The 26,748-nt window shown below is 29.5% G+C and overlaps 1 protein-coding gene across 1 annotated transcript in view; it reads right to left on the reverse strand.

The window, feature by feature from the left end:
- The window catches only part of LOC113388476 (dynein heavy chain 8, axonemal), a 291,892-nt gene that overhangs the window by 152,375 nt on the left and 112,769 nt on the right, over window positions 1–26,748 (reverse strand). The window contains 16 exon segments of the mRNA XM_026625851.1: window positions 104–210; window positions 277–497; window positions 2,239–2,299; window positions 2,302–2,353; window positions 2,422–2,540; window positions 4,726–4,770; window positions 4,773–4,867; window positions 6,152–6,182; window positions 6,185–6,355; window positions 9,764–9,953; window positions 13,265–13,482; window positions 17,897–18,026; window positions 19,576–19,673; window positions 20,594–20,820; window positions 22,820–22,985; window positions 26,526–26,719. Of these exon segments, the coding sequence (XP_026481636.1) occupies window positions 104–210; window positions 277–497; window positions 2,239–2,299; window positions 2,302–2,353; window positions 2,422–2,540; window positions 4,726–4,770; window positions 4,773–4,867; window positions 6,152–6,182; window positions 6,185–6,355; window positions 9,764–9,953; window positions 13,265–13,482; window positions 17,897–18,026; window positions 19,576–19,673; window positions 20,594–20,820; window positions 22,820–22,985; window positions 26,526–26,719 (2,125 nt within the window).

Here is a 26,748-nt window from a genome sequence, read left to right on the forward strand (position 1 = left end):
CAAGTGGATATAACTCCTCTCTGAAACGGAGTCAAATCCTAACCGATCCGGCTTCGGATATAATAAGCCATCTCTATTTGGTAACAAAAATTATTTTACTTACCTTTGTCTGTTGCCACATGATACGTGTGACAGGAATTAACTTGGGCATAAAGTCTACAATCTCTTCATCAAATCTGGTCGAACAGAAGTAGCCGCCTCCAATTTTATCTGGAAAAAAAAATAAAATAGATGGTGATGGAACTCAAAATTCATTATTAATACTATTACACTCACTAAAAATCAAATCCATAGATTTGTTACTGGGCAGAGTGCAATTGAAGACATTAAACTGCCTTTTCAGACGAGGAGGAATATCGTTTCTTCCACCACCAGGATGTATCATGGCTGCAACCAGTTGTATGTCTTGAATCGTGGAGAATTCTCCTGGTTTATCCAGTGAATAGAAACCTTGACACTCCATCAACTGGCGGACAATTTCATTGGTCACCTGGGTAATAGATTGATTAAATTGTAAAACTAGTGGTGTATGGCATCGTGCCTTGAGGCAAATTGCTGGTACTTCCCGTACCAAAAAATAAAATTTTGAAGTAAAACTTCTTTAGGCGCGACTAGGGTGTAAATCCGTACAAATGCAACGAAAGTGCGTTACGGCAAATAAGATAAGATAAAGATCGAGTGCCAATGATTCGCCATTCGCTCTCGATGATATCATTTCTATACGGGTCGATTGTGATTAGTCGTCGTGTATGTGAATAGAGATCTGTCGTTGTATGCTTATCGGAATCAACGTTGTATGCGTACCGATATCGACAAGGAAATCGGCATAGATAAATAAACATTTTAAAGTTACATCGTAGTACAAATCTGGATTTAATGAAAAATGCCGAAAAAGCAGAAGAATATTTTACACTGTTCCTTGAAAATAATAAAACAAATTAAACATTAGAAATTATTTCTATATCATTCGTAGTTTCTATAAATCTTTGAAGTTATTAAAATTCTTTTATTTTCTTCTTGAGCTTTTCATTTCTCATCAATACGCTGTTTGTCCAAAACATGTAAAATTTGCACATGACGCTCTTTAATATGTCTACTATGCGTACAAATTATAAGACTGATGGCTATTTTACAATTTTTTGAGTTAAATAATGTTTTTCCAAAATGTGCATTCGCCTATTACTAATTTACATAGTATACTGTATTAGTGTACAAGCAGAGTTCTTTTATTTTTTATTAATATACCGTTTGTGCAAAACCTATGAAATTTGCACATGACATTCTTGAATATGTCTACTATGAGTACAAATGCTGAAACTGATGACCTTTATACAGTTTTTTGAGATAAAAATATTTTTCCAAAACGTGCACTCGCCTCATGACTAATTTACATAGTACACTGTATTTGTTGTACAAGTAGAGTTGTTTTATTTCTCATAAATCAACCGTTTGTGCTAAACATGTAAAATTTGCACGCAATATTCTTTAGTATGTCTACTATGAGTACAAATACTGAAACTGATAACTTTCTCACAATTTTTTGAAATAAGTAATATTTTTTAGGCAAGACAGATATTTCAGCTGCTCAAAGAATGAGATTATATCGCCAGCGAAAAAGTAAAAAAGAACAAGCAGTCAATGAATGTATGTTAATTTTTTACATTAATTACATGAAGTTCTTCAAACACAATTACATAATGAGTGAAATTTCGAAAACAATATTTGTTTAGGCGTTGTTTAACATAATGCACTGTGTGAACGAATATTATAGAATTTATTAATCAGCAATTACTTCATTTCTCTAATAAAGGTTCGTCCTAAATGCTAATTACAATGACAAACCGATCATGCCATATTTGAAGTATGACTTTAATTACATTATTATTTTTAAATATTATACATATTTTATCATTTATTTATCATTATATAAATGTGTATAATGGTTGACACTAATAAATGTGTGCACCACGAGTGTTACCATATTACTAATAAACATTATTCAAAATTGTTATATGATGTATTATTTTTTAACTTAAATGCCATCTCATACAATAGCAAAAAAGTTTTACTTCGATCGCGTGTGAACCTTACGCGCACTCTTTTTTTAAAGAAGATTCAATTTTGAAACGTGAAGATATGCAAAAATTTTTATGTTCGATTTTAGGCCCATTACTATAACTTACCCTACGGGAAGTTAAAAATATTAAATTCTAATAAAATCTAAAATATTACCTGATCTCCCAATCGTTAAAAACAGGCATATTGATGTCATCAATGAAAATCGTCATTTTTTTCTGGCTGGAGGACCGTAAGTAGTACCCACACGTTTTTCCATATAGGATTCAATAATTCTCTGAAAAAAAAAAAATTAATAAATTTTTCGACTTGAAACCACAATTTTTTTCTAATTTCTATTTTTACCTGCACCATATTTGGTGTGGTTGCTGATGAGAAATTAAAACTTTTGCTCAAATGATATTCGGGATCATAATGAGACATGTAGCCTTTCAACATGACTGTTTTTGCAGTTCCTTGCTCACCTGAAAAAATAATAAATTTAGAATACTTATTGAAGAAATTTATAAGATAATAGCTGACCCTGCAAACGTTGTTTTGCTAAGTAAGGTATGTTCTGAACAATTTCTAAAGAATCAAAAATATGAATACTTTAAGTGTATAAGGATGTGTTGTTTGAATGCTATATACAATAAGACAATATAAAAACAATAAACCCCATTAATTTGTCTATATTTTTGTTAATGCGATCAAACTGGAAGTTTTATACACTTTCTATAAAAAACATGGTATAATCCAATCCAAATCTTTTTTGGTCTTTCGACTTATTGATTACGTTTCAAGTTTTTCAGATTCTTTTTGGATTCTGCATTTTGTGTATATTTGTAAATAATACTACTGAGGTTATACAAAATTTTCAAATTTCTGCGAGGAAAGATAGAAAATTAATTAAGTATTTCTTCTTTGACCTGCTTTTTGAAAAGTTTCAAGTAACATTCGATGAATTAAAGTAAATTTTTAAAAAAAGTGTATATGTAGAGCAAGGCGAGGCACAAAGGTCCAATTTGACTTTGAGCAAATATTGATTATATTATAAAAATCAAACCAAATATATCACAAAAAATAACACATTTCAAACGAACATTTATCTGACTACGTTCAGTAAAACTCATCTGAAATAATAAGAAAATTAGTGGCATATTTAGTGTGATTTAAAGCAGTTTCGACTGAATTTATTTTATGTTCAATTTCATGAATAGTAAACAAATTGATGTTAATTTCAATTAGTAGAACAAAGAATTAATAGTTGATCTGAATTAAATAACTTTGAAAATAAATATTCTTTATTCATGCATTATTTTTACATATGAGAATATAAATATTTTTATGATAGTGAAAGAAAAGAGTTCGAATAAATAAAAATGATACATTTAAAAAAAACTTTTACCTTTTAATTAAATAAAAAAAAATAGGTACATATTGATACATACTTGTTAATGTCTATTTTAGTTCTAAAAACGTGTTTATTCTATTCCGAACAATTTTAATTAATTAACTTCAATTATTTTTTTTTTGCTTCTAAGGCTAAAAACTCCTTTTTTAAGGTTTGAGTAGAGCAATTCACTCCTTCAACAAGAAGTCACGTTGATCTAAATTAATATATACATTTGATAAAAAATCTAAATTAATATATACATTAGACAAAAAAAACACAGAACTTTCTGGGAACTATAACAGACTGATATGATTCCAAATTTTATCGAACCGATATGATTCCAAGTATCAAAACGATTGCTTCAATCTTGTATATTTGTCACTTTTCATTTATAGTATAAACCGATTTTTTCCACTGAAAAACCGGTTTTCGAATACCATAATTTTCGTCAAAAAACCGGTTTTTAAAAACCGACAAACCCTAATCAAGGTTATAGCTGGTTATACATCTTTTTCCCTCTACTTTCAAATATTATTGTTGAACCAATGCTCAACTTTACTGGTTTTTGACACATCGGTGGTGGACCTTTTTAACCCCGGAACTTCATAAATTACTATCTATATCTATCTTCGATAAATCCTGGAAAATTATAACTGGGAAAAAACCAAATTAGGTTTGTAAATAACATAAATAAAAAATAATAATGTAACATAGAAAATGTTTAATAAATACTAATGAGTATATAATTATACACATGAGATCTTTCAGAGCACCGTGTTTGAGAAAAATATGCCAAAAAGTGCATTTTCACATTAACATTTCAAAAAAGTTGATATTTTGAGTTTCTAGTAACACTTGCAATCCGTTTAATAACGTTTTTGTGTATAAATTTAACTACAAACAAAACTACTTACTACAATTTAATCATAAAAAAATAATATTCACGTAAAACATCCTATTGAACGTAATTGAACATCACCTGTCAAAAACGTTTGACATTTGACGTATTAGCCACCGTCCATTGTTTCATTCAAATCACGCTTCTACAAAAAATGTTCAAATTAAAAATGTAAAGTTTCTACGCGATTTTGAAATAACATCTCACCTTTCCGACAACCTACTGAGTAGCACGAATTTTTCAAGACAAAGACTGGCCAAATCGGTTTAGCCGTTTTCGAGTTTTAGAGGATGATTTGATCGAGACCTCCATATATATATATATATATATATATATATATATATATATATATATATATATATATAAGAATATTTACCTATAAGAAGCACTGCTTTTTCTTGCTGTGCAATCAAGTGAATCAAAATGCAGTCCTGACATTGTCGACATTAGGAACCAAAATGCTGGCATATTCGGGTACACTGTCATCAGGATATATAAACTCCTCGACTCTATTTATCCTGTATAAAACAAATATTATTAACTTCCCGTACGGCAAGTTATAGTAATCGCAGAAAAATCGAAAATGAAAATTTTTTTATTTCTCGACGTTTCAAAGGTTTCTGAATATATTTTGGCATACAATATTTTTTCTAAAAGTAATTTTTTGTCGAATTTATAGTTTCTCAAAAATCTAATTTTTTCGAAGTAAATTTTTAACTTCTCGTAGGGTAAGTTATAGTAATCGCAAAAAAATCGAAAATGAAATTTTTATATATATTTACGTTTCAGAGGTTTCTGAACATTTTGGCATACCTTAGAAAAAATGGATGTATGTGTGTGTGTGTGTGTGTGTGTGTGCGTGTGTGTGTATGTATGTGCGGATACAAATTTTCGTCGACGATTTCGGGAACACCGATCAACCGATTTGAATAATTCAAAAAACATTCGATTCGTATTGATAAGGAGACGTGCTGATTAGTTTTTGGCGAAGGCAGGTCTAGCCGTTCCGAAGATACGGGGCAAAAAGTGCCGAAAACGGTAACTCAGTTTTTATGAGAACGGAGCGTCCGATTTTAATAATTCAAAAAAAATTTTATTTGTATTGACTAAATAAAAAACTGTTCAAATTTTTGGAAAGGCAAGTCCAACGACTTTGGAGATATGGGAGAAAAAGTAAAAAAATGAGCCATTTGGCGGTCAAAAATAAACATTAGACATATGCACATCAAACTATCAGATATTTTATAGAGATTTTAGCATTAAGTATAAATTTTGTTTACATTCCTATGGGTTCCGTACCAATGTTTATCCGTTAGACGGCGACGCGGCGCTTACGCGCTTTATATTTTGTCTCCATATTGAAAAAAGTTCAGATCTTTCAAAATATGTCAAAATAAAGAAAACATTTTTTTTTTTCAAAAAAAATTTAAAAAAAAAAAAAAAATTTTTAATTTTTTTTTTGAAAAAAATTTCTTTTTCAGAAAAAAGTAATTTTTTGTCCAATTTATAGTTTCTCAAAAATCTTATTTTTCGAAGTAAAATTTTTTCAAGAATGTTAATCGTTTTTAAAAAAATAATAATTTTTGGTACGGGAAGTTGCAGCAATTTGCCTTAAGGCACGATGCCTTAATTGCCTTAAGACAGAATTCCACTTACAGCTAGTTTTCAAAAATGTCAATCGCTTTTAAAAAATTAATAATTTTGGTATGGGAATTTGCCTTAAGGCACGTTGCCATGCGCTCCACTAGTTATTGTGATGTAATTGAATCTGTATCAGTTATTAACAGAATTTTTTTCCTCACCAGTGTTGCCACAGTCCTTCCTCCGTGACCAATATTCAAATATAGCTTCTTCAGGCTGCAATTTAGGCCAGTCCATCTTATGTGTGCCTCCTTTCAGTACAAATTCCTGCATTTTTTGTCTGTCGTCTAATTCCAAACATGATCCTAAGGACCACATGACGGCAAAGAGGAATAGTCGTTCGATGTGTCTGTCCGACATGTGAACTAGAAAAAAAAATATGAAAATAGTTGGTATTGGTATTTTGCCTTGGGGCAAGCTACATGAACTTTTCGAAATGTAGAAGGATTGACTTGATCAACAAAAATTGTTTTAGTCAACTGTTTATTAACTTCCCGAAGGAGAAGTTTTTATGTTTCATCAAAAAATCCGATTCGCTAATTTTATGTTTTCTCGACGTTTCAAGCCATTCTGAATCGAATGAGACCAACATTTGGAAAAAGTATGTGTGTGTGTGCGTGCGTTGTATGTGAACAGATTTTTTGCCGTAAATCGACGTTTTCTCAAAGACGGTTCGACCGATTTCAAAAATTTAAAAGCTATTCGATGTATCTCGACGAGGACTGCGTTTCTGAGATTTGTACGACGATCGGCCAAGCCGTTTCTTTATAATAACAGAAAAGTGAAAAAATTTCGTCCACGTTTTAGCCCGCAATTCTGAATCGATTTTGAAAATTCAAAAACCGTTCGAAATGTATTGATTGGGAATCGTGCTGATTAGTTTTTGGTAAAGATCGGCCGGGCCGTTTTCTTGTAATAAAGTTTTTTTTTTTAAAAAAAATTTGACGATTTTTATGATTTTTTTTTGACGGTAGATATCATAGTCTTCTAGATCATACTAAAAGATTATCGCCCTACGACAACTCGTTTAGCTTTAAAAATTGGTCAAGTTTGCAAAAATGGTATCGTTTTTTGGCATTTGTCAAAATTAGACCTTTGATCGACGTTTTCTCAAAAACGCCTGAACCGATTTCAGAAATTTAAAAGTCATTCGATGTATCTCAACGAGCACTATAGTTTGTCAGTTTTGTGAGAGGATCTGCCGAGCTGTTTCTTTGTAATTTGAAAAAGAGTGTTAAACTTTTCGTCCACATTTAAGCTCAATCTACCGAATCGATTTTAGAAAATCAAAAACCGTTCGAAAGATTTAGTTGGGAATGATACTGATTAGTTTTAGGTGAAAATCTACCGAGCCGTTTTCTTGTAATTCTGTTGAAAAAATAATTTAAGCCAATTTTATGGAACTTATATATATTATGGTCTTATAGAACTTACTTACGACAAGTAGTTTGATTTTAAAAATCCACCAAAGTTTGAGAAAATGAGTAGTTCTTTTGACATTTGTTAAAATTAAAATTAGACTATTGACTTCGTATAATGATAGAGTACTTAGTCTTGAACATAATCAACCATTAAAGTCCTGGAAACTAGTTCAATTATAAAAATTGTTGATTTTTTGAAAATTTCCTTTTAAAAAAATACTCCGAGTTAACGTGTTCGTTCGTTTTCAATTATGTGTAATAAATCCACTCGGAATACTTTTAGTTACTCACAAATTAATTTCTATATTATTGATTAAGTCGATTATTTACACATATCGGAAAGTTCATGTAACTTGCCTCAAGGCAAAATACCAATACCAACTAGATTCAAAAATAAAGTTATCGCTTTCAATTAAATCTAAATATTGCGATTACAATATATTTTCTCAAACACATTAAATTAACTGTAATTATAATAATTATATTGCACAGACAAGTGCTTGCATGCTCTAAAAATGTAGCTTATTATTTTAAATTTTAGTGAATTAATAATGTTTGACTCATCACATCACAAAAGCAACTTTTGACACAAATTTTGAGTATAATATTATTTCAAACTTTGAGGAATTTTTAACATTAAACTATTTGTCGTAGGGTCGTAACATTTTAGTATGTTTTATGAATATAATATTTATTGCTAAAAAAGTTCCACAAAAATCGTCAAAAAATTTAATCAGTATCATTCCCAACCGATGTCTTTCGAACAGTTTTTGATTTTTTAAAATCGATTCAAAATTTTTCACTTGTCTACTATTTACAAAGAAACGGCTCAGCCAATCGTCGCACAAAACTGAGAATGTAATTTTCATGTTACTTAAAAATGTAGAAAAATGCCCCTTATATTACAGCTATTAATGATTTGATCGAGTTTTGTTCCAAATGTTTGTATCAGAATATATAAATCCGTTTATATAGAATGAGAGTAAAGTTTATTTACTTTCTAGTAAGCTAACTAAAAAAAAGTTCCCCAAACAAAATGTTCATGTTATTTGAAAAATGTAGAAAAATGTCCATAATATTACATAACAAATTGGTACGATATATATTGACAATTTATTCAAAATGTTTGTATCGGAGCATACAAGTCTGTTTATATAGAATTGTAGTAAATTTCATCTTCTTTTTGCCAAGCAAAATAAAAAAGAGCGACCAGAACAAAATTTTCATGTTATTTGAAAAAATGTAGAAAAATGTTCTTAATATTATACTTAATATTATAATTCTTGCAATCGGTTCAGGCGTTTTTGATTAAACGTCGATAAAAGTTCTAATTTTGACAAATGCCAAAGAAACGATACTAATTTTTGCAAACTTTGACGAATTTTTAAATATAAACGACTTGTCGTAGGGCCGAATTTAATTACAAATATTATTATAAGTGCATCAAAATTTTGTGGTTCATTTTTCTGCACTTTTTGGGATAACTCTAAAATTATCTAAGTTATCTTAAGATCATGTTAGATATATTTAAAGATAACTAAATTATCTACATTTTACTCTAATATTGCATCAAAGTAAAATGAAATTTCATTACTAAAAATTCATACAAAATACAAACAAGTGTATAATTAATCTGCTTCAATGTGCGGTACATTTCTTTAGACTTTTGTAAATAACTCTAAAATTATCTGAATTATCTTAAAACCATATTAAATAAATTTAAAGATAACTAAATTATCTACATTTTACTGTAATATTTTATTAAAATTAAATAAAATTTCATTACTAAAAATTCATTCTAAATACAAAAAAGTGTTTAATTAATATAAATAAAAGTGTGAAACGTAATATTTTAGTATGATCTATAAGACTATGGTAAAAACCGTCAAAAAAAATCATAAAAATCGTAGAAAAAAATTGTTTAACACTTTATTACAAGAAAACGTCCCGGCCGATCTTGAACAGTAACTAATCAGCACGATTCCCAATCAATATCTTTGGAAAACATTTTGAATTTTCAAAATCGATTCAGAATTGCGGGTTAAAACGTAGACGAAATTTTTTTCACTTTTTTGCGATTTACAAAGAAACGGTTCGGCCGATCATCGCACCAAATTGATAAACGCTAATCCTCATCCAGATACATGGAATGGCTTTTAAATTTTTGAAATCGGTGCAGCAGTTTTTGAGAAAACGTCGATTTACGGCAAAAAATCGGTTCAAACACACACACACTCACATACATACTTTTTCCAAATATAGTCTCATTCGATTCAGAATGTCTTGAAACGTCGAGAAAACATAAAATTAGCGAATTGGATTTTTGATGAAAACATAGATTAATCATGTTACCTATTTCTTCGACTCCATACTGAAGCAAACCATTCAAGATATCGCAGCACTGTCTGATATAAATAGCTTCCAGCAGAGTCATCTTCGGCTTGAGTTTAGTCTGCACAAAAGTGTGCACATCATCGTAGATTTTATAGAAGCACCTCTTTAGACAGTCGATTTCGTTTGACCTTCTCGGCCTCAACCAACCCTGGATAAAAATGACATAGTCAGTCAGTAATTACTTAATTAATTAAACTAATTCATGAGGGGTAAACATGAACAAATACGTCCAATAGATAGACATTTTCATAATTTTCAATTTTAAGAACAAGCATAAGAAAGCGTTGCCATGACAATGCTATTTTATGAGCTCTCTTACGGCAGAATTGCCCCATAAATGTCCTATCAAAACGAGATAAAATTCATTGTATTCAAGAATAAATTCTACTCAACCTAAAAAAGAAACAATCTAAAGTGAAATTTTCTACTACAAATAATTATTAACTTCCCGTAGGGTAAGTTATTGTAATGGGCCGAAAATCGAATTGAAAATTTTTACATTTCTCGACGTTTTGAAGGTTTCTGAACGTTTTGGCATACCTCAGAAAAAATGGATGTGTGTGTATGTGTGTATGTATGTATGGATACAAATTTTCGTCCACGTTTTCGGGCGTACGGATTAACCGATTTGAATGGTTCAAAAAACATTCGATTCCCATTGATAGGGAAAGAGCTGATTAGTTTTTGGCAAAGGCAGGCCCAGCCGTTTCGGAGATACGGAGCAAAGAGTGCAGAAAATAGAAATCGAATTTTTGAGAGAACGGAGTATCCGATTGAATGATCTAAAAAACATTCAATTAGTAATGATTGGGAGAAGTGTTTGTTAGTTTTTGGCAAAGGCAGGCCCAGCCATTTTGAAGATACGGAGCTAAATATGTAAAAAATGGCAATTTTTGAGAGAACTAAGCGTCCGATTTAAATGATTCAAAGAACTTTCTGCTTGTCTTAACGAAATAATTGATTTTGGAAAGAAAATTTTGTTCCATTTTTTTTTTTTTTTTTTTTAGTTTTTTGTATATCGAAAACATTTCAGATTTTATTTTTAATTCTGACTATAGTTCTAATATACTTTACAAATAATTTCAACTCTGCAATTCAGTTTATATAATTCTTATAAATATTAGACAATTTTACAATATTAATAATAATCTATTTGAAAACATTCAGTATTCCACGAACATTTTGTTACGGTACGGGAAGTTCCAGCAATTTGCCTTAAGGCACGATGCCATAATTGCCTCAAGACAGAATTCCACTTACAGCTAGTTTATTTTTCAAGTTGCAAAAAATTGGTGAATTTAAACTTTTTTTACGGATTTTTTAGGTGCAACTAGGATCTATATTATTGATAATATATATTTGCTTTAATTTTTTTGTTTTGGATGGAAATTGTGTCCTGTATCTTTCCCACCAAACGCTCGTGACATTATGATATATATTTCAATGAAACAATTTGAGAAGAATGTTGAAATATATAATAATAAAACCTGAAAGTTTGGTTTCAATTAAATATTTATATCCATCCTTAAAAAATTCTAAAAAAAAAATCGATTTTTTAAAGCCTTTAAAGCAGGCTTTCCCCTTTAGTCGCAAATCAATCAGGTTTATCTTTTTTACATTATCTTATATATAAAAATGGAGCTCAATAAAAGGATCCGACAAAACTCGAAAACGGCTGAACCGATTTGGCCAGTCTTAAAAATTCGTGCTAATCAGTAGATTGTCCGAAGGGTGAGATATTATTTCAAAATCGCGTACAAACTTTACATTTTTAATTTGAACATTTTTGTAGAAGCGTAATTTGAATAAAACAATGGACGGTGGCTAATACGTCAAATGTCAGATGATGTTCAATTACGTTTAATAGGATGTTTTACGTGAATATTATTTAATTAGGATTAAGTTGTAGTAAGTAGTTTTGTTTGTACTTTTATTTATACACAAAAACGTTATTAAAAGGGCCGCAAGTGTTACTCTAAACTCAAAATATCAACTTTTTTGAAATGTTAATATGAAAATGCACTTTTTGGCATATTTTTCTCAAACACGGTGCTCTGAAAGATCTCATTTGTATAATTATATACTCATTGGTATTTATAAAACATTTTCTAGGTTATATTATTTTTTATTTATGTTATTTAAATTCAGAACCTGAATTTGGTACAGATCAAAGGGACATTTTGACAAATAACATTTTCCCAGTTATAATTTCCCACAATTGATAGAAAAATAGATACTAATATATGAAGGTCCGGGGTTAAAAAGTCCACCACCGATGTGTCAAAAACCAGTAAAGTTAGGCATTGTTTAACAGAAATATTTGAAAGTAGAGGAAAAAATGTATAACCAGCTATAACCTTGATTCTCATGATTTTACTATCGAAAGATAAAGGGTAATCTTTGAAAATCCATAATAAAAGTATTTTCTTCCGTTGGTAGTTTTTTTAGCATTAGTTAAAAATGTAATTATTTTGTAAAATATCTTTAAAATTAAATAAGACATTAAACTTGTTTGCCACCTGGCCGTTCCAAGTTACTCAACCTATAGGGTAAAAAGGTCTAGATAACATATTTTTGAAAGACGGCAAAAAAGCACATTTCTACAATGATGAAGTAGCTGACAGTTTTACTGAACGTAGTCAGATAATTGTTCGTTTGAAATGTGTTATTCGTTGTGATATAATTGGTTTGGTTTTTAAAATATAATTAATATTTGCTCAAAATCAAAATGGACATTTGTGTCTCGTTCTGCTCTACATATATACTTTTATTAAATTTACTTTAATTCATCGAATGTTACTTGAAACTTTTCAAAAAGCATGTCAAAGAAGAAATACTTAATTCATTTTCAATCTCTCCTCACAGAAATTTGAAAATTTTGTATAAGCTCAGTAGTATTATTTACAATTATACACAAAATCCAGAATCCGAAAAGAATCTAAAAAACTTGAAACGCAATCAATAAGTCGAAAAACCAAAAAGACTTGGATTGGATTATACCATGTTTCCTATAGAAAGTGTATAAAACTTCCAGTTTGATTGTATTGACAAAATATAGACAAACTAATGGGGTTTATTGTTTTTATAATACCTCATTGTATATAGCATTCAAACAACACATCCTTATACACTTAAAGTATAATATTTTTGATTCTCTAGAAATTGTTTAGAGTATACCTTACTTAGCAAAAACGTTTGCCGGTTCAGCTAGTATTTAATATTAGGTTGTCAAATATCTCCCTTCCGCCTTTTGTATTATAAACCAATAGCAAAAAAGCGGAAGGGAGATATTTGACAACCTATTATAAATCTTATCTAGAATTGAACCTAAAGGTAAATTTACGAGCTACATTTGGTAGCGACATCTATGATATGCTGAAAGAACTAAAATGTATGTTTTATCAAAGCAGCCTTATTTGCCATCTATTTATACTCATCTATCTATAATCTAATTCTTGCCTCCAAAAAGGGTTGCCACTTGAGCACCGATGCACTCAGAAACACCATTCCCATCCGACTAACAGTGGCTGGTGAAGCATTGTCAACGTTGTCTGGTTCGAAGACCAGTTTGGCATTTGGAGCCATCACGATACGATCACCATTGGCCAAAGTTAAAGTTTTGTTATCGTCCAGGACAGAGTTCAGATTTTCAATCCATACTGCGTCAACAGGACCATCTGGAAATGAAAATATGATATATAGACTTATGTATGCACTAGAGATATATGTGCCCATAATTATGAAAGTGGTCTAAGTCATATATTTCTTGTTTCGAGATATTTAATGATTTGCATTTGAATAAATTAAAAAATATTTTTTCATTATGCGACATTTTAATTAACTTCCCGTAGGGCAAGTTATAGTAATCGCAAAAAAATCGAAAATAAAAATTTTTATGTATCTTTACGTTTCAAAGGTTTCTGAACATTTTGGCATACCTTAGAAAAAATGGATGTATGTGTGTGTGTGTGTCTGTATGTATGTATGTATGTATGTATGTATGTACGTGTGTGTATGTATGTGCGGATACAAATTTTCGTCGACGATTTCGGGAACACGGATCAACCGATTTGAATAATTCAAAAAGCATTCGATTCGCATTGATAAGGAGACGTGCTGATTAATTTTTGGCGAAGGCAGGTCTAGCCGTTCCAAGATACGGGGCAAAAAGTGCCAAAAACGGTACCTCCGTTTTTAGGAGAACGGAGCGTCCGATTTGAATAATTCAAAAAACATTTTATTTGTATTGACAAGATGAAGAATCGATACAACTTTCATGAAGGTAGGTCCAGCGGTTTTGGAGATATAGAGAAAAAAGTAAAAAAATGAGCCATTTGGCGGTCAAAAATGATCATTAGACATATGCACATCAAATTATCAGATATTTTATAGAGATTTTAACAACAAGTATAAATTTTGTTTATTTTCCGATGGGTTCCGTACCAATGCTTACGCGTTAGACAGCGACGCGGCGCTTACGCGCTTTATATTTTGTCCCTATGTAGTTAAAGCAGTACGATTGCTTTGAAAAAAAAGTTCAGATCTTCCACAATATGTCAAAATAAAGAAAAAAAAATTTTTTTTAAAAAAAATTTTTTTTTTCAAAAAAAACTAATTTTTTGTCCAATTTATAGTTTCTCCAAAATCTTATTTTTTCAAAGTAATTTTTTTTCAAAAATGTTAATTGTTTTTTAAAAAAATAATAATTTTTGGTACGGGAAGTTCCAGCAATTTGCCTTAAGGCACGATGCCCTAATTGCCTTAAGACAGAATTCCACTTACAGCTAGTATTTAATTTTATTAGTCTCAATTAATGGAAATTTATTATGAATATGAAATTTTGTGTGAATTTCATACGATAATATTGTTTTTAAAGTTTAAATTGACTTTGACTATTTTCAAAATTAACTGAATGTCCTATAAATGACTTAAAGCAATAAAAAACTTTGAGTTTTATTTGAAACAATAATTTTATTGAAATAATTCGTGAGCATTTATTAATTATTTTCAAACGGTAATCCATTTTTATCATTATTTCGAGTATTTAAGATTCTTAAAATGTTCCTGAAAAACTGGAAGGTTGTACGGTAGTAAACTCATAATTTCTTTGTTTTTCTTCCGATACAGGTTTAATGCTGGTGTATAATGGAAGTAATTTAATATTTCCGTATATTTTTGGTCTTTCTCTTTTAGGTGAAAGATCCAAAACGTGAAATGTAAAATCATCTAAAGAAGATTTTATAAAACATAAAAAATTTTATAAGGTTCATTTTTCACGAATCTCATCCATTGAATTTGTAGCCAAGAGATAGATTCGCCCGCGGTATTTTTTACTCTTCTTGTCATTGTATCTTCTAATGATTTCGTTGAAATAAAATTCGCTTATCGAAAATGTATTGCTTCTTCTGCACTTTTCTATCAATTCATAATAATGCTCAGGGTTGTATAAGTAATTTGCTTTTTTTAAAATCACGATCATTCGGTAGAAAGGAATGACCAGACACCAAAAATTTTTGACTTAGACCACTTTCATAATTAACACTAAATGAATTCCATATAATGTTGAAATTACAACCACTATCTAATGGTTCATTTTTGACAATTTCGTAAAAATTACATTGAATACACTTAGTTTAAACTAATGTGGTATGAAATAACTGATAAACTCATTTTTTTTAAATTTTGACTTAGACCACTTTCATAATTATGGGCACATATTATGTATGTACTAGAGATGGTCTTATTATATCCGAGGCCGAATCGGTTAGGATTTGACTCCGTTTCAGAGAGGAGTTCTATCCACTTAACAACTCCACTACTCCGACAACTTAGAAACATAATACTTGACACAAATGTGTTATCTAGTGTGTTGTTAACATATCTATAAGGATTTATTATTTTGGATATATTTGGAAATAGTTTACAAATAGTTCAAACATTTTTGTTCATTTTATTATAATAATTACTATTTTATGCATTTCAATATGCATACAAATCTCATATTGACAAAAAACTTGGGAAACAAAATCAACGTTGTCATTATTTTTGAAGAGAAAATATGGAATTCTTTGAATATGTTTATTTTTATATGAAAACTAGATGACCTGACAGACGCTGTCGTGTACCCACATCTACATTTTTTTCATATTCTATACTAATATTTATACCGTTCAGTTAAAAATAATAATTGTTTTTTGAATTACTATTTACGCAAATATATGAGTGATGTTAAATGTAGAACTTCTTCAAATAAAATAATGATTCTAAATTCCCACAGTTAACACTTTAATTATCCCTTAAAACAAATACTAAAATATGTTCAATAAAATTGTATATTAAAAATTATACACTGCGATTTATAGAACAAATTTATTTCCAATATCTCAATTTATTTTAATGTCAAGGGTTATCCAATATTTTTAGTCATACCTGTAGATGTGGATGTATAAATGAATGATTTCTTGTTTATTCACGACTAAAACATAGATTCTCAAAATTTTTCACACAAAAATCATCGTCTGACTTTGTGATGTATTTATTGTCATACTGTCAAGATACACGTGTTGAAAATTGAAATCTTTTGAAAAGTATAACAAATTCATAAAGAATTAATATATAGCATTTGCGGTAAACGTACAATATAACCTGGGAATTTTCTACCCAAAATAATTGCTTCAATAATATTGCCTATAATTTTTATAATTTCGTACCATATTTTAAATGGATTTAGTGATTTTAATATCTAAATTACATTTTTCTCACTAATAATTCAATATACATTATTACTTAAGTTCATATTCGAAGTCAATTAATTTGACAAATCCTGTTCTCATGTGCTCTATTCAACCAACGATCAACAAAATTATTGCAGTAAACGGAGAGGAAAAAGCGTGTGCCCTGTGAATTTTTTTACTGTGCTTCAATTTGCATGATATTTTGGAAATAGGCTAATCTTAAACTCAAGTTCAGAAGTGAAAACAATTCGCACTCTGTCACCGTATTAATTGAATTACAACTTTTTTAATTCGGACTTCATCAGAACTTGTAAGATACTATATTAAAAGTAATGGCAAATGACAGTCTTTCCAATGCCAAACAATTCCTCAAATATTTTCAATGTCAAACAATGATAAGCGGTTTTTTGTAATTTTTTCCATTTATTTCTACAATCTAACTATATTTCTATAATTCAAAAAATCCTAAAAAAATCCCATTACAAACTTCAGAAAGATTTATCAAAATTCGAATAATCGTTTAGTAGGATTATCCTTTCATGCATCATTACAGAAGAGTTTTAACGCTCAAATTGATTCTACGTTTTAGTTAGAAAACGTTTGTATGAGAAAGAGAAAAGGTCTGTTTTTGGGGTTTTCCCGGCAATTATTCAATTTTTTCTCGTCGTGAGAACCGCCTTTGATCTTCAACAAACATTTAAAAAAAAGAATTGGCCAAATTGGTCCAGACCTTGTTGAGTTATGCGCTTACCAACATATTTTGTGATTCATTTTTATATATACGATAATGCAGTGAACCAACCTTTTATATGAAATAAGAACAAATCTTTGTGTATAATATGTTACACAAAATATTAAAACCTCACATTCTTTTATTATTTCCCTTTCGAGAATTAATTATACATTGGTTAGTTTTATTAGCATACTATTACTTTTACACAATTATAAAATCATAATTGTGTAAAAGTTATAATATAATACTACATATTATTTAGTTGGTTGTATACCTTTGAAAGAGCTTATTTACGGACAAACATTATCGTATACAGAATATAGAATAATACCAAATAGCATTACTATTTTGAGACATTATATACCTGGAAAATCCTAAAACTGGCTGTGAGACGAGAAAAAAACCCTTCTTTCGACCCAAATCTTTGGTATTAGTAAAAAAATCTCAAGCAAATATATGCACATGTTAACAGATTTAGTACCAGTTTAGGGAAGTCGGATATGACAAATCCTGTGATACAACTCCACTCGGATTCACTCCGAGGGAGGAGTTGTATCGGAGTGATAACTCCGGAGTGAGTTATCCATCTTTAGTATGTACTGTTTGTATTTGTGTATTACTGACCTAAAATCAACCAAACAAATTCGTCCTTCTTCATTTTTAAAGTCCTGCGCCACAAAGTGGAGAATATTCCATCAGTCCAGTCGTTGGTGGCAGCGTCCAAACGACCAAACATTTGTGGAGCAGTTATAGCCTAAAAAATAATTAGTTTTTAGCAAAGGCAGGTCTAGCTGTTTCGAAGATACGGGGCAAAAAGTGTCAAAAATGGTATTACAGTTTTTGAGAGAACGAATCGTCCGATTTGAATAATTCAAAGAACATTTTATTTGTATTGACTAAACGAAGAACTGTTTACATTTTTGGAAAGGCAGGTTCAGCGGTTATGGATTCTCATTAAAAATGTTATTTGGCGGTCAAAAATGATCATTAGACATATGCACATCAAATTATCACAAATTTTATAGAGATTTTAAAACATAATGTGTACTAAATTCCAAGATTTTTAGTTTTAAAATTTACGTATATGGTTCGAACAAATGTCCTCGACATTTTTGAGTTTGATTTTGCAAAATTAAGCGTTTTTTCAAAAAACACGTCTAGCCGGAGGTATTTTGAAAATTAAAAAGAAATTCAAAATTTTCAAAAAAAAATTAAAGTTTCAAAAAATTCAAATTTTCGAAATTTTTCATAATTTAAGAAAAACAATCAAAATTTTGAAACATGTCAGAAAATATTAAATTCAAAAAAATGGATTTAAAAAAATCAAATATTTTCAAAAATGTCCAAAATCTCATAAAATTTAAAAAAATTGTAATTCTTGTAATTTCAGACACATAAGTCTAAATTCTGAAAAATCTAAATTTCGCAATTCCCAAATGTTCAACAAATTTAAAAAAATCGATTTTTTCCAAAAATTTCAGAATTTTCGAACTTTTAAAAAAAATTTAAAATTTTGAAAGAAATTCAAAATTATCAAAAAAATTAAAATTATAAAAAAATGACAAATTTCTTGTAATTTCAGACACTAAATCTGAATTTTGAAAAATTTTAAAAACATCAAATTTTAAAAAAACGATTTCTTACAAAAATTTTAGAATATTTTGAAATTTTCCAAAAAAAATCGTATATTATCAAAAATTTCCAAATTCTCAAAAAATTTAAAAAAAAGATTTTTTTCAAAAATTTCAAATAATTTCAAAATTTTAAAAAAATTCTAAATTTTGAAAAAAAAACATCAAAATCATCTAAAAATTCAAATAAAAAAAAACAAATTTATTGTAATTTCAGACACAAAATCTGAATTTTGAAAAATTCAAAAAATATCAAAATGATAAAAAAACGATTTCATACAAAAATTTAAGAATATTTTGAAATTCTCAAAAATATCGAATATTTCCAAAAAATTTCAAATTCCCAATAAATTTAAAAAACACCGATTTTTTCCCAAAATGCTAATATTTTCGAACTTTCAAAAAAAAACACAATTTTGAAAAAAAATTCTAAATTATCAAAAAAATCAAATTTAAAAATGTTGAACAATTTTTTTGTAAACATACACGCTCGTCGCCCAATTTGATAAGCACTTATAAATCCACAGTATGTACTTATAATAAATAATATATTTAAAATTATTTAAAACAAATATTGATTATTTTTATTATTCGAATTTTGAATTACGGTACGGAAAGTTCCAGCAATTTGCATTAAGGCACGATGCCATACACCACTAGTTTTATTATTACCTTCGGATTCATCCTCAATTCTTTGTGGACACGTCCACATTCAGTCATAGCAGCATTCAGACAACGTATACAACTAGTTTTGCCAGAACCGGTCGGTCCTAAAAACCAAAAAAAAAAAAAAAAAATTAGACAAAGTACATCGACACATATTTCTGGTCTATAGATAGTAATATGTTTTCATGTGAAAATAGATAATATATATATATATATATATATATATATATATATATATATATATATATATATATATTAGAATCGGGCAGTAACACCAAGTAAAAAACTAAAGTAATTTTGAAATACTTTATTTATCCATACGTTTCGGTCTTCATCGAGACTGTCATTCTGTGGAAAAACTAAACAATTTTATATGATGTAGGAGGAAATAATATAAAGTTATAATTTATATATAAGTACTTACAGAAATTAATTATACAAAAATACACTACACTATTACACTATGATAAATCAAGCTATTTATAACTGGAACATTTAAACTAATTATTTTTTTGACAATTTTTGGTTACATTCTAGTGTATACAAATTGACTACCGTCTAGATACTGAATGTATTAAAAATGTAAAATAATAAAATAATAAAAATACACGCTTCATTCAGATATGGTGGCGTTTTTGAAAATGGTCGAGGATTATTTTATAGTCATTACAAAGCGAATTGTTGTCCGTTCTTAAATTTATGGCTGTATCCTTGTGTAAAGATATTAAGCATCCTTCGTTAAATCGTCTTTTAAATAAATTATTTTCGAAATGTAGGATCGAGGGATTGGAAAAAGCAATGTTATGTTTGAGTTTATTAATGTGATCTGTTAGTTGTGTTTTTTATTCTGGTTCTTATTTTTAGAGTTGTTTTTGTGTTGTGATATTCTTTTGTGCAAGTTTTGACTGGTTTCACCTATGTAAACGCAATTACAATCTAGGCAATTAAGCTTATAAACTATATATATATATATATATATATATATATATATATATATATATATATTCTGGTCCTTTACACTTACCCATCGTCATCAATCCATGTCTGACTAAAGACGTTTCGTACAATTGTACGCACTTCAAATTCCATTCAGGGTGATTTACATAACTCATTTTAGCCGATTGGTTCTCCAAAGCCTTCTGCAAATCCTTGTACACAAAATGACTCAATTTGATACCCGGGAACATGTCCTCGATAAGGGAAATGAATAAGGGTTCATCTTCGTCTACCAGTTTTGAAACGTTCATATCTCTGGATAAAAGAAATAGAAAAATAAATAAAAAGATTGCATAAACAATTGTAACTAAATTAATTCCCGAAGGATAAGTTTATGTTTTCATCAAAAAATCCGATTCCCTAATTTTGTGTTTTCTCCTGGACGTTTCAAGCCATTCTAAATCGAATGAGACCAACCATCGGAAAAAGTATGCATGTGCGTATGTGTGTGTTGGAACCGATTTTTTGTCATAAATCGACGTTTTCTCAAAAACGCCTGGACCGATTTCAAAAATTTAAAAACCATTCGATGTATCTCGATGAGGACTAGCGTTTATCGATCAGCCAAGCCGTTTCTTTGTAAATCGCAAAAAAGTGCAAAATTTACGTCCACGTTTTAGCCCGCATTTCTGATTTTGAAAATTCAAAAGCCGTTTAAAAAATATTGGTTGGTAGTTAGTTTTTGGTGAAGATCGGCAGGGCCGTTTTTTTGTAATAAAGTGTAAAAAAATTTTTTTCGACGATTTTTATGATTTTTTCGTTTGATTGTAGATACCATAGTCTTATAGATCATACTGAAATATTACGTTTCACACTTTGATTTATATTAATTATACACTTGTTTGAATTAGCACCAATTTTTAGTATTAAAATTTTAACTGAAATTAATATAATATTAGAGTAAAATGTAGATGATTTAGTTATCTTAAATGTATCTAATATGGTTTTTAAATAACTTAGATAATTTTAGAGTTATCTTAAAAAGTGCAGAAAAATGTACTACACATTGAAGCAGATTAATTAAACACTTGTTTTTATTTAGTATGAATTTTTAGTTATGAAATTTCATTTGACTTTAATACAATATTAGAGTAAAATATAGATGATATAGTTATCTTCAAATGTATCTAATATGGTTTTAAGATAACTTAGATATTTTTAGAGTTATCTACAAAAGTCTAAAAAAATGTACTACACATTGAAGCAGATTAATTAAACACTTGTTTGTATTTAGAATGAGTTTTCAGTAATGAAATTTTAATTGATTTTAATGCAATATTAAAGTAAATTGTAGATAATTTAGTTATCTTTAAATGTATCTAATATGGTTTTAAGATAACTTAGATAACTTTAGAATTATCTTAAAAAGTCTAAAAAATGTACTACACATTGAAGCAGATTAATTATACACTTGCTTGTAATTACAACTAATTTTTAGTAATGAAATTTTATTTGACTTTAATACAATATTAGAGAAAGTTGTAGATAATTTTGTTACCTTTAAATGTATCTAATATAGTTTTAAGATAACTTAGATAACTTTAGAGTTATCTCAAAAAGTGCAGAAAAATGTACCGCAAAATTTTGATGCACTTATAATAATATTTGCAATTAAATTCGGCCCTACGACAAGTCGTTTAATTTTGAAAATTAGTCAAAGTTTGCAAAAATTAGTATCGTTTATTTGGCATTTGCCAAAATTAGAACTTTCATCGACGTTTGCTCAAAAACGCCTGAACCGATTGCAAAAATTTAAAAGCCAATCGATGTATTTCGATGTGGATTATCTTTTGTCAGTTTTGTGCGACGATCGGCCGAGCCGTTTCTTTGTAAATAGCAGAAAAGTGAAAAATTTTTGAATCGATTTTAAAAAATTAATAACTGTTGGACAATTTTTTTTGACGATTTTTTGAACAATTTTTATTATTTATATTATTTATAGAGCAATAGATATAATGGTCTTATAAAACATACTAAAATGTTGCGACCCTACGACAAATAGTTTAATGTTCAAAATTCATCAAATTTTGAGAAAATATTATGGTCAAAATTTGTGTCAAAAGTTACTTTTGTGATGCGATGGGCCAAACATTATCAATTCATTAAAATTTAGAATAATAAGCTACAAATTTATAATATACTAGCACTAAAGTGTCTATGCACTATCGCAATGTTTTAAGTCAATTGTTACAAAGTTCATTCAACTTGCCTCAAGGCTAAATGCCACTTCCAACTAGTTACTTATTCCATTTACCTCAAGACTCTCATAAGGCAGGTTTCTTCAGAATCCGAAGGATTCGCACGTTTTTGTGCGCCCAAAGTTCTCAAAACAGACAAGATGTTCCTGAGTCCAAAATCGTAATGCACTTGTTTCGATAATTGTTCTTCGCAAAGTTTGTACAAAGTGTAGAATTTACGAGCTGCAAAGATAAAATTCTATTAGATACAAGATGACCTGACAGACGTTGTCCTGTACTCATGTCTACATTTTTTTAATATAATATACTAATATTTACCGTTTACCTAAAAATAATAATGTTGTTTTTTAAATTACTCTTCACGCCAAAATTGCATATACATTTATAATATGAGCGATGTTAAATGTAGAACTGCTTTGAATAAAATTATTAGTCTCAATTCTCACACTATATTGGAAATTGAAGTCTTTTAAACGATATAACATAACCATAACCATTATATAACATTGGTACTTAATGTTGGATTACATTAATTTAATTTAATTTTATATTATTTAAGATATCCAAAATTGCATCTTAAACTTCGCCTAATCGATATCGTGAAGGCCGAATTGTATGTATTCATCTTTACTTTCCTATTTGTTGTTATAAAGTGAAGTTTTTACGAATTTTAAAACTATTGTGGAAAAGTTAGTAAAAAATGCAAAAAAATTATATATTGAAAATGTAATATCCGAATCTTGTGTTGGCGCCCCCTAAGGCGTGCGCTCGTATTTTTTGCATGCATCGCATTAAAGGTAAGACCGGCCCTGATTAATACTTAATTTCATATTTTAAGTAAATTAATTTGTCATATTCTGTACATATTTGTATCATTCAATCTGCCATACATATAGTGTATTTCATATTATTTTAATTTCTGGCACATCTCAGCTGCTTTTTGGCAATAATAATGTAGACATTTCATTTTTCTTATTCATAATCATGAATTTATTATACACATTCTAATATTGTCTAGGTTCATAAGTAAATTGAAATTTTTGGCAGACGATAGTTTTCCTTTGTTTTCAATGGGCGGGTTTTGGAATTTTTAACTTCCCGTAGGGCAAGTTATAATAATCGCAAAAAATCGAAAATGAAAATTTTTATATATCTTCACGTTTCAAAACCTTCTGAACATTTTGGCATACCTTAGAAAAAATGGATGTATGTGTGTGTATGTGTGTATGTGTGTGTGGTCGGATACAAATTTTCATAGACAATTTCGGAAACACAGATGAAGCGATTTGAATAATTCAAAATACATTCGATTCGTATTGATAAGGAGACGTGCTGATTAGTTTTTGGCAAAGGCAGGTCTACCCTTCCGAAGATACGGGGCAAAAAGTGCCAAAAACGGTAACTCAGTTTTTAAGAGAATGGAACGTCGATTTCAATAATTCGAAAAACATTTTACTTGTATTAACAAGATGAAGAACTGATCAAATTTTCATAGGGGTAGGTCTAGCGGTTTCGGAGATCTAGTACAAAAAGTAAAAAAAAGCCATTTGGCGGTCAAAAATGATCATTAGACATATGCACATCAAATTATCATTAATTACAGAAATTTTAATAATGTGTATCAATTTTGTTTACATTGCTATGTGTATCAATGTTTATCCGTTAGACGGCGACGCGGCGCTTACGCGCTTCGATATTTCGTCTCTACGCAGATAAAGCAGTACGATTGCTTTGAAAAAAAGTTCAGAATTACCAAAATATTTCAAAATAAATTTTTTCTTCAAAAAGTCTTTTTTTTTCAAAAAAAAGTAAGTTTTTGTCAAAAATTTATAGTTTCTCTAAAATCTAATTTTTTTAGAGTAAATTTTTTTCAATAATGCTAATGTTTTAAAAAAAAATTTTTTTGGTACGGGAAGTTCCAGCAATTTGCCTTAAGGCACGATGCCATGCGCCCCACTAGTTTCCATTCATTTCTACAATATTGCATATACATCCCAGTACTTTATAATCACATACATCCTAGAAAATTTCCTTAACAAACTTCAGAAAGATTTATCAAAATCCGAATAATTGTTTAGGAGGAGCTTATAATTTAATATGAACTTTATATAATAGCAATAAAGCTCAAATTGATTCAACGTTTTAGTTAAAACACGTTTGTATGTGAAAAAGAAAAAAAAAGTTTTTAGGGTTTTCCTGGCAACTATTCGATTTTTTCTCGCCGTAAGAACCATCATTGGACTTGAACTAACAATTTTAAAAAAAGAATTGGCCAAATTGGTCCAGACGTTGTTGAGTTATGCGCTTACCAACACATTTTGCGATTCAGTTATATATTATATATATATATATATATATATATATACTAGCAAACCCAACGAACTCCGTTTCGCCACCAGATGGTTTCGTGAGAAAGATAATGAAATTTTTTGTTTGTTTTATATTTAAAAAGGAAAAATTTGATTTTATTATACCACACTAATGAATTTATTTCGTTTACAAAAATGAAATGGTTTTTAGTTGAACTTCTCTAAGTAAATGAAAGTGAATGCGCAAATTATCCGTTTCATTGAAGTGCTCTTTGGTAAACCACATTTTTTGTTTTTTTGGTCTGACGTTAACACAAACAAAGCGGATGGTTTTCCAACTCGTGAACAGGCAACGTATAACTGCCCATGTGAAAAACAAATGATTTTCTAAATAATCTATTTGAAATTTATCCCGCAAACACTAAGCGATTGGCCTTGCGACTTGTTATTGCGAACGCAAGGCGAACTGGATATTGCAATCGTTTGAAGTCAAACGGAAGACCAGTCGGAATCATTGGTATGTCACCAAATCGCCAGCAATTTTTGATTGAATGGTGAAATTCAGTGCGTGTACATCATTATTCTTTGCGGCAAGAATTGCTTGTTGACTTAATTGCAAGCATAATTCTGATAATTCTCACTAATGTCATTACTCGAATTTTTAATTACGGTGCGTGAAGTTCTAGCAAATTGCATTAAGGCACGATGCTATGCACAACTAATTTTCTTAGCTATAAACCTTGCGGAGCGCGAGAACTTTCCAACGAATGCAAAATTGTCGAAATCGGTTCGTGCGTTCTGGAGTTAAATCGTCAGGAAGGAAATCCCGACTTATTTTTATATACGAGGTGTGTTCAAAAAGTACCCGGAATTTTTAAATTTCGCGGGTCTGGAGTGTCTGATTGTCAAAATTTTTTTTTATTGTGTTGGTATACATGCCCCTAAAGTATGATGAAATTTTCAGCTATATTCACTGTTTACTTTGTCTGTGGTAGTCGCTAAGGTTCGACGTGTTTTTTCTGAGCTCGGCGATTTTTACAATGGAAGAATTGAAAAGTCAAAGAATTTGTATTAAATTTGCGTAAAAAATGAAATAAAGTGTGTGCAAAGTGCAAAAATTCACCAGATATGGCTCCGTGTGACTTTTTCCTATTCCAAAATTGAAGAGACCCATGAAAGGACGGCGGTTTTCCTCGATTGAAGAAATAAAGGCCGAATCGCTGAGAGTGCTCAAGGACATATCAAAAAAGTGAATTCAAGGGTGCTTCGAAAATTGGAAAAAACGCGCATGGCATAAGTGTATTATATCTGGGGGGGGACTACTTTGAAGGGGACCACATTAATGTAGACGAATAAATAAATATTTTTTTGAAAAAACGAAAATTCCGGGTACTTTTTGAACAGACCTCGTATATGCAGATTTCTGGTTTACAAAAAATTGACAATATCTTACCTAAAATAACGTTTTCCTTAAATCCACAACTAGCCAACTTGACACGAATAATGATCTGTCTATCAGGAACCATCATCGCAACAGTCCTGAACATGATTTTCAAATTCTCTGGTAACTCCTGTCGACCAGCATAGCCAGGATTCATGGTTAAGAACAAACCGAACTCAGGGTTCATAGATACGGTGTCACCATCACTAAAAATAATAAATAGATAGAATTTGAA

The sequence above is a fragment of the Ctenocephalides felis genome, unplaced genomic scaffold (genome assembly GCF_003426905.1).
Source record: "Ctenocephalides felis isolate EL2017-DRISC unplaced genomic scaffold, ASM342690v1 CF-g0.4_SCAFFOLD_03572, whole genome shotgun sequence".
Lineage (NCBI taxonomy): Eukaryota > Metazoa > Arthropoda > Insecta > Siphonaptera > Pulicidae > Ctenocephalides > Ctenocephalides felis.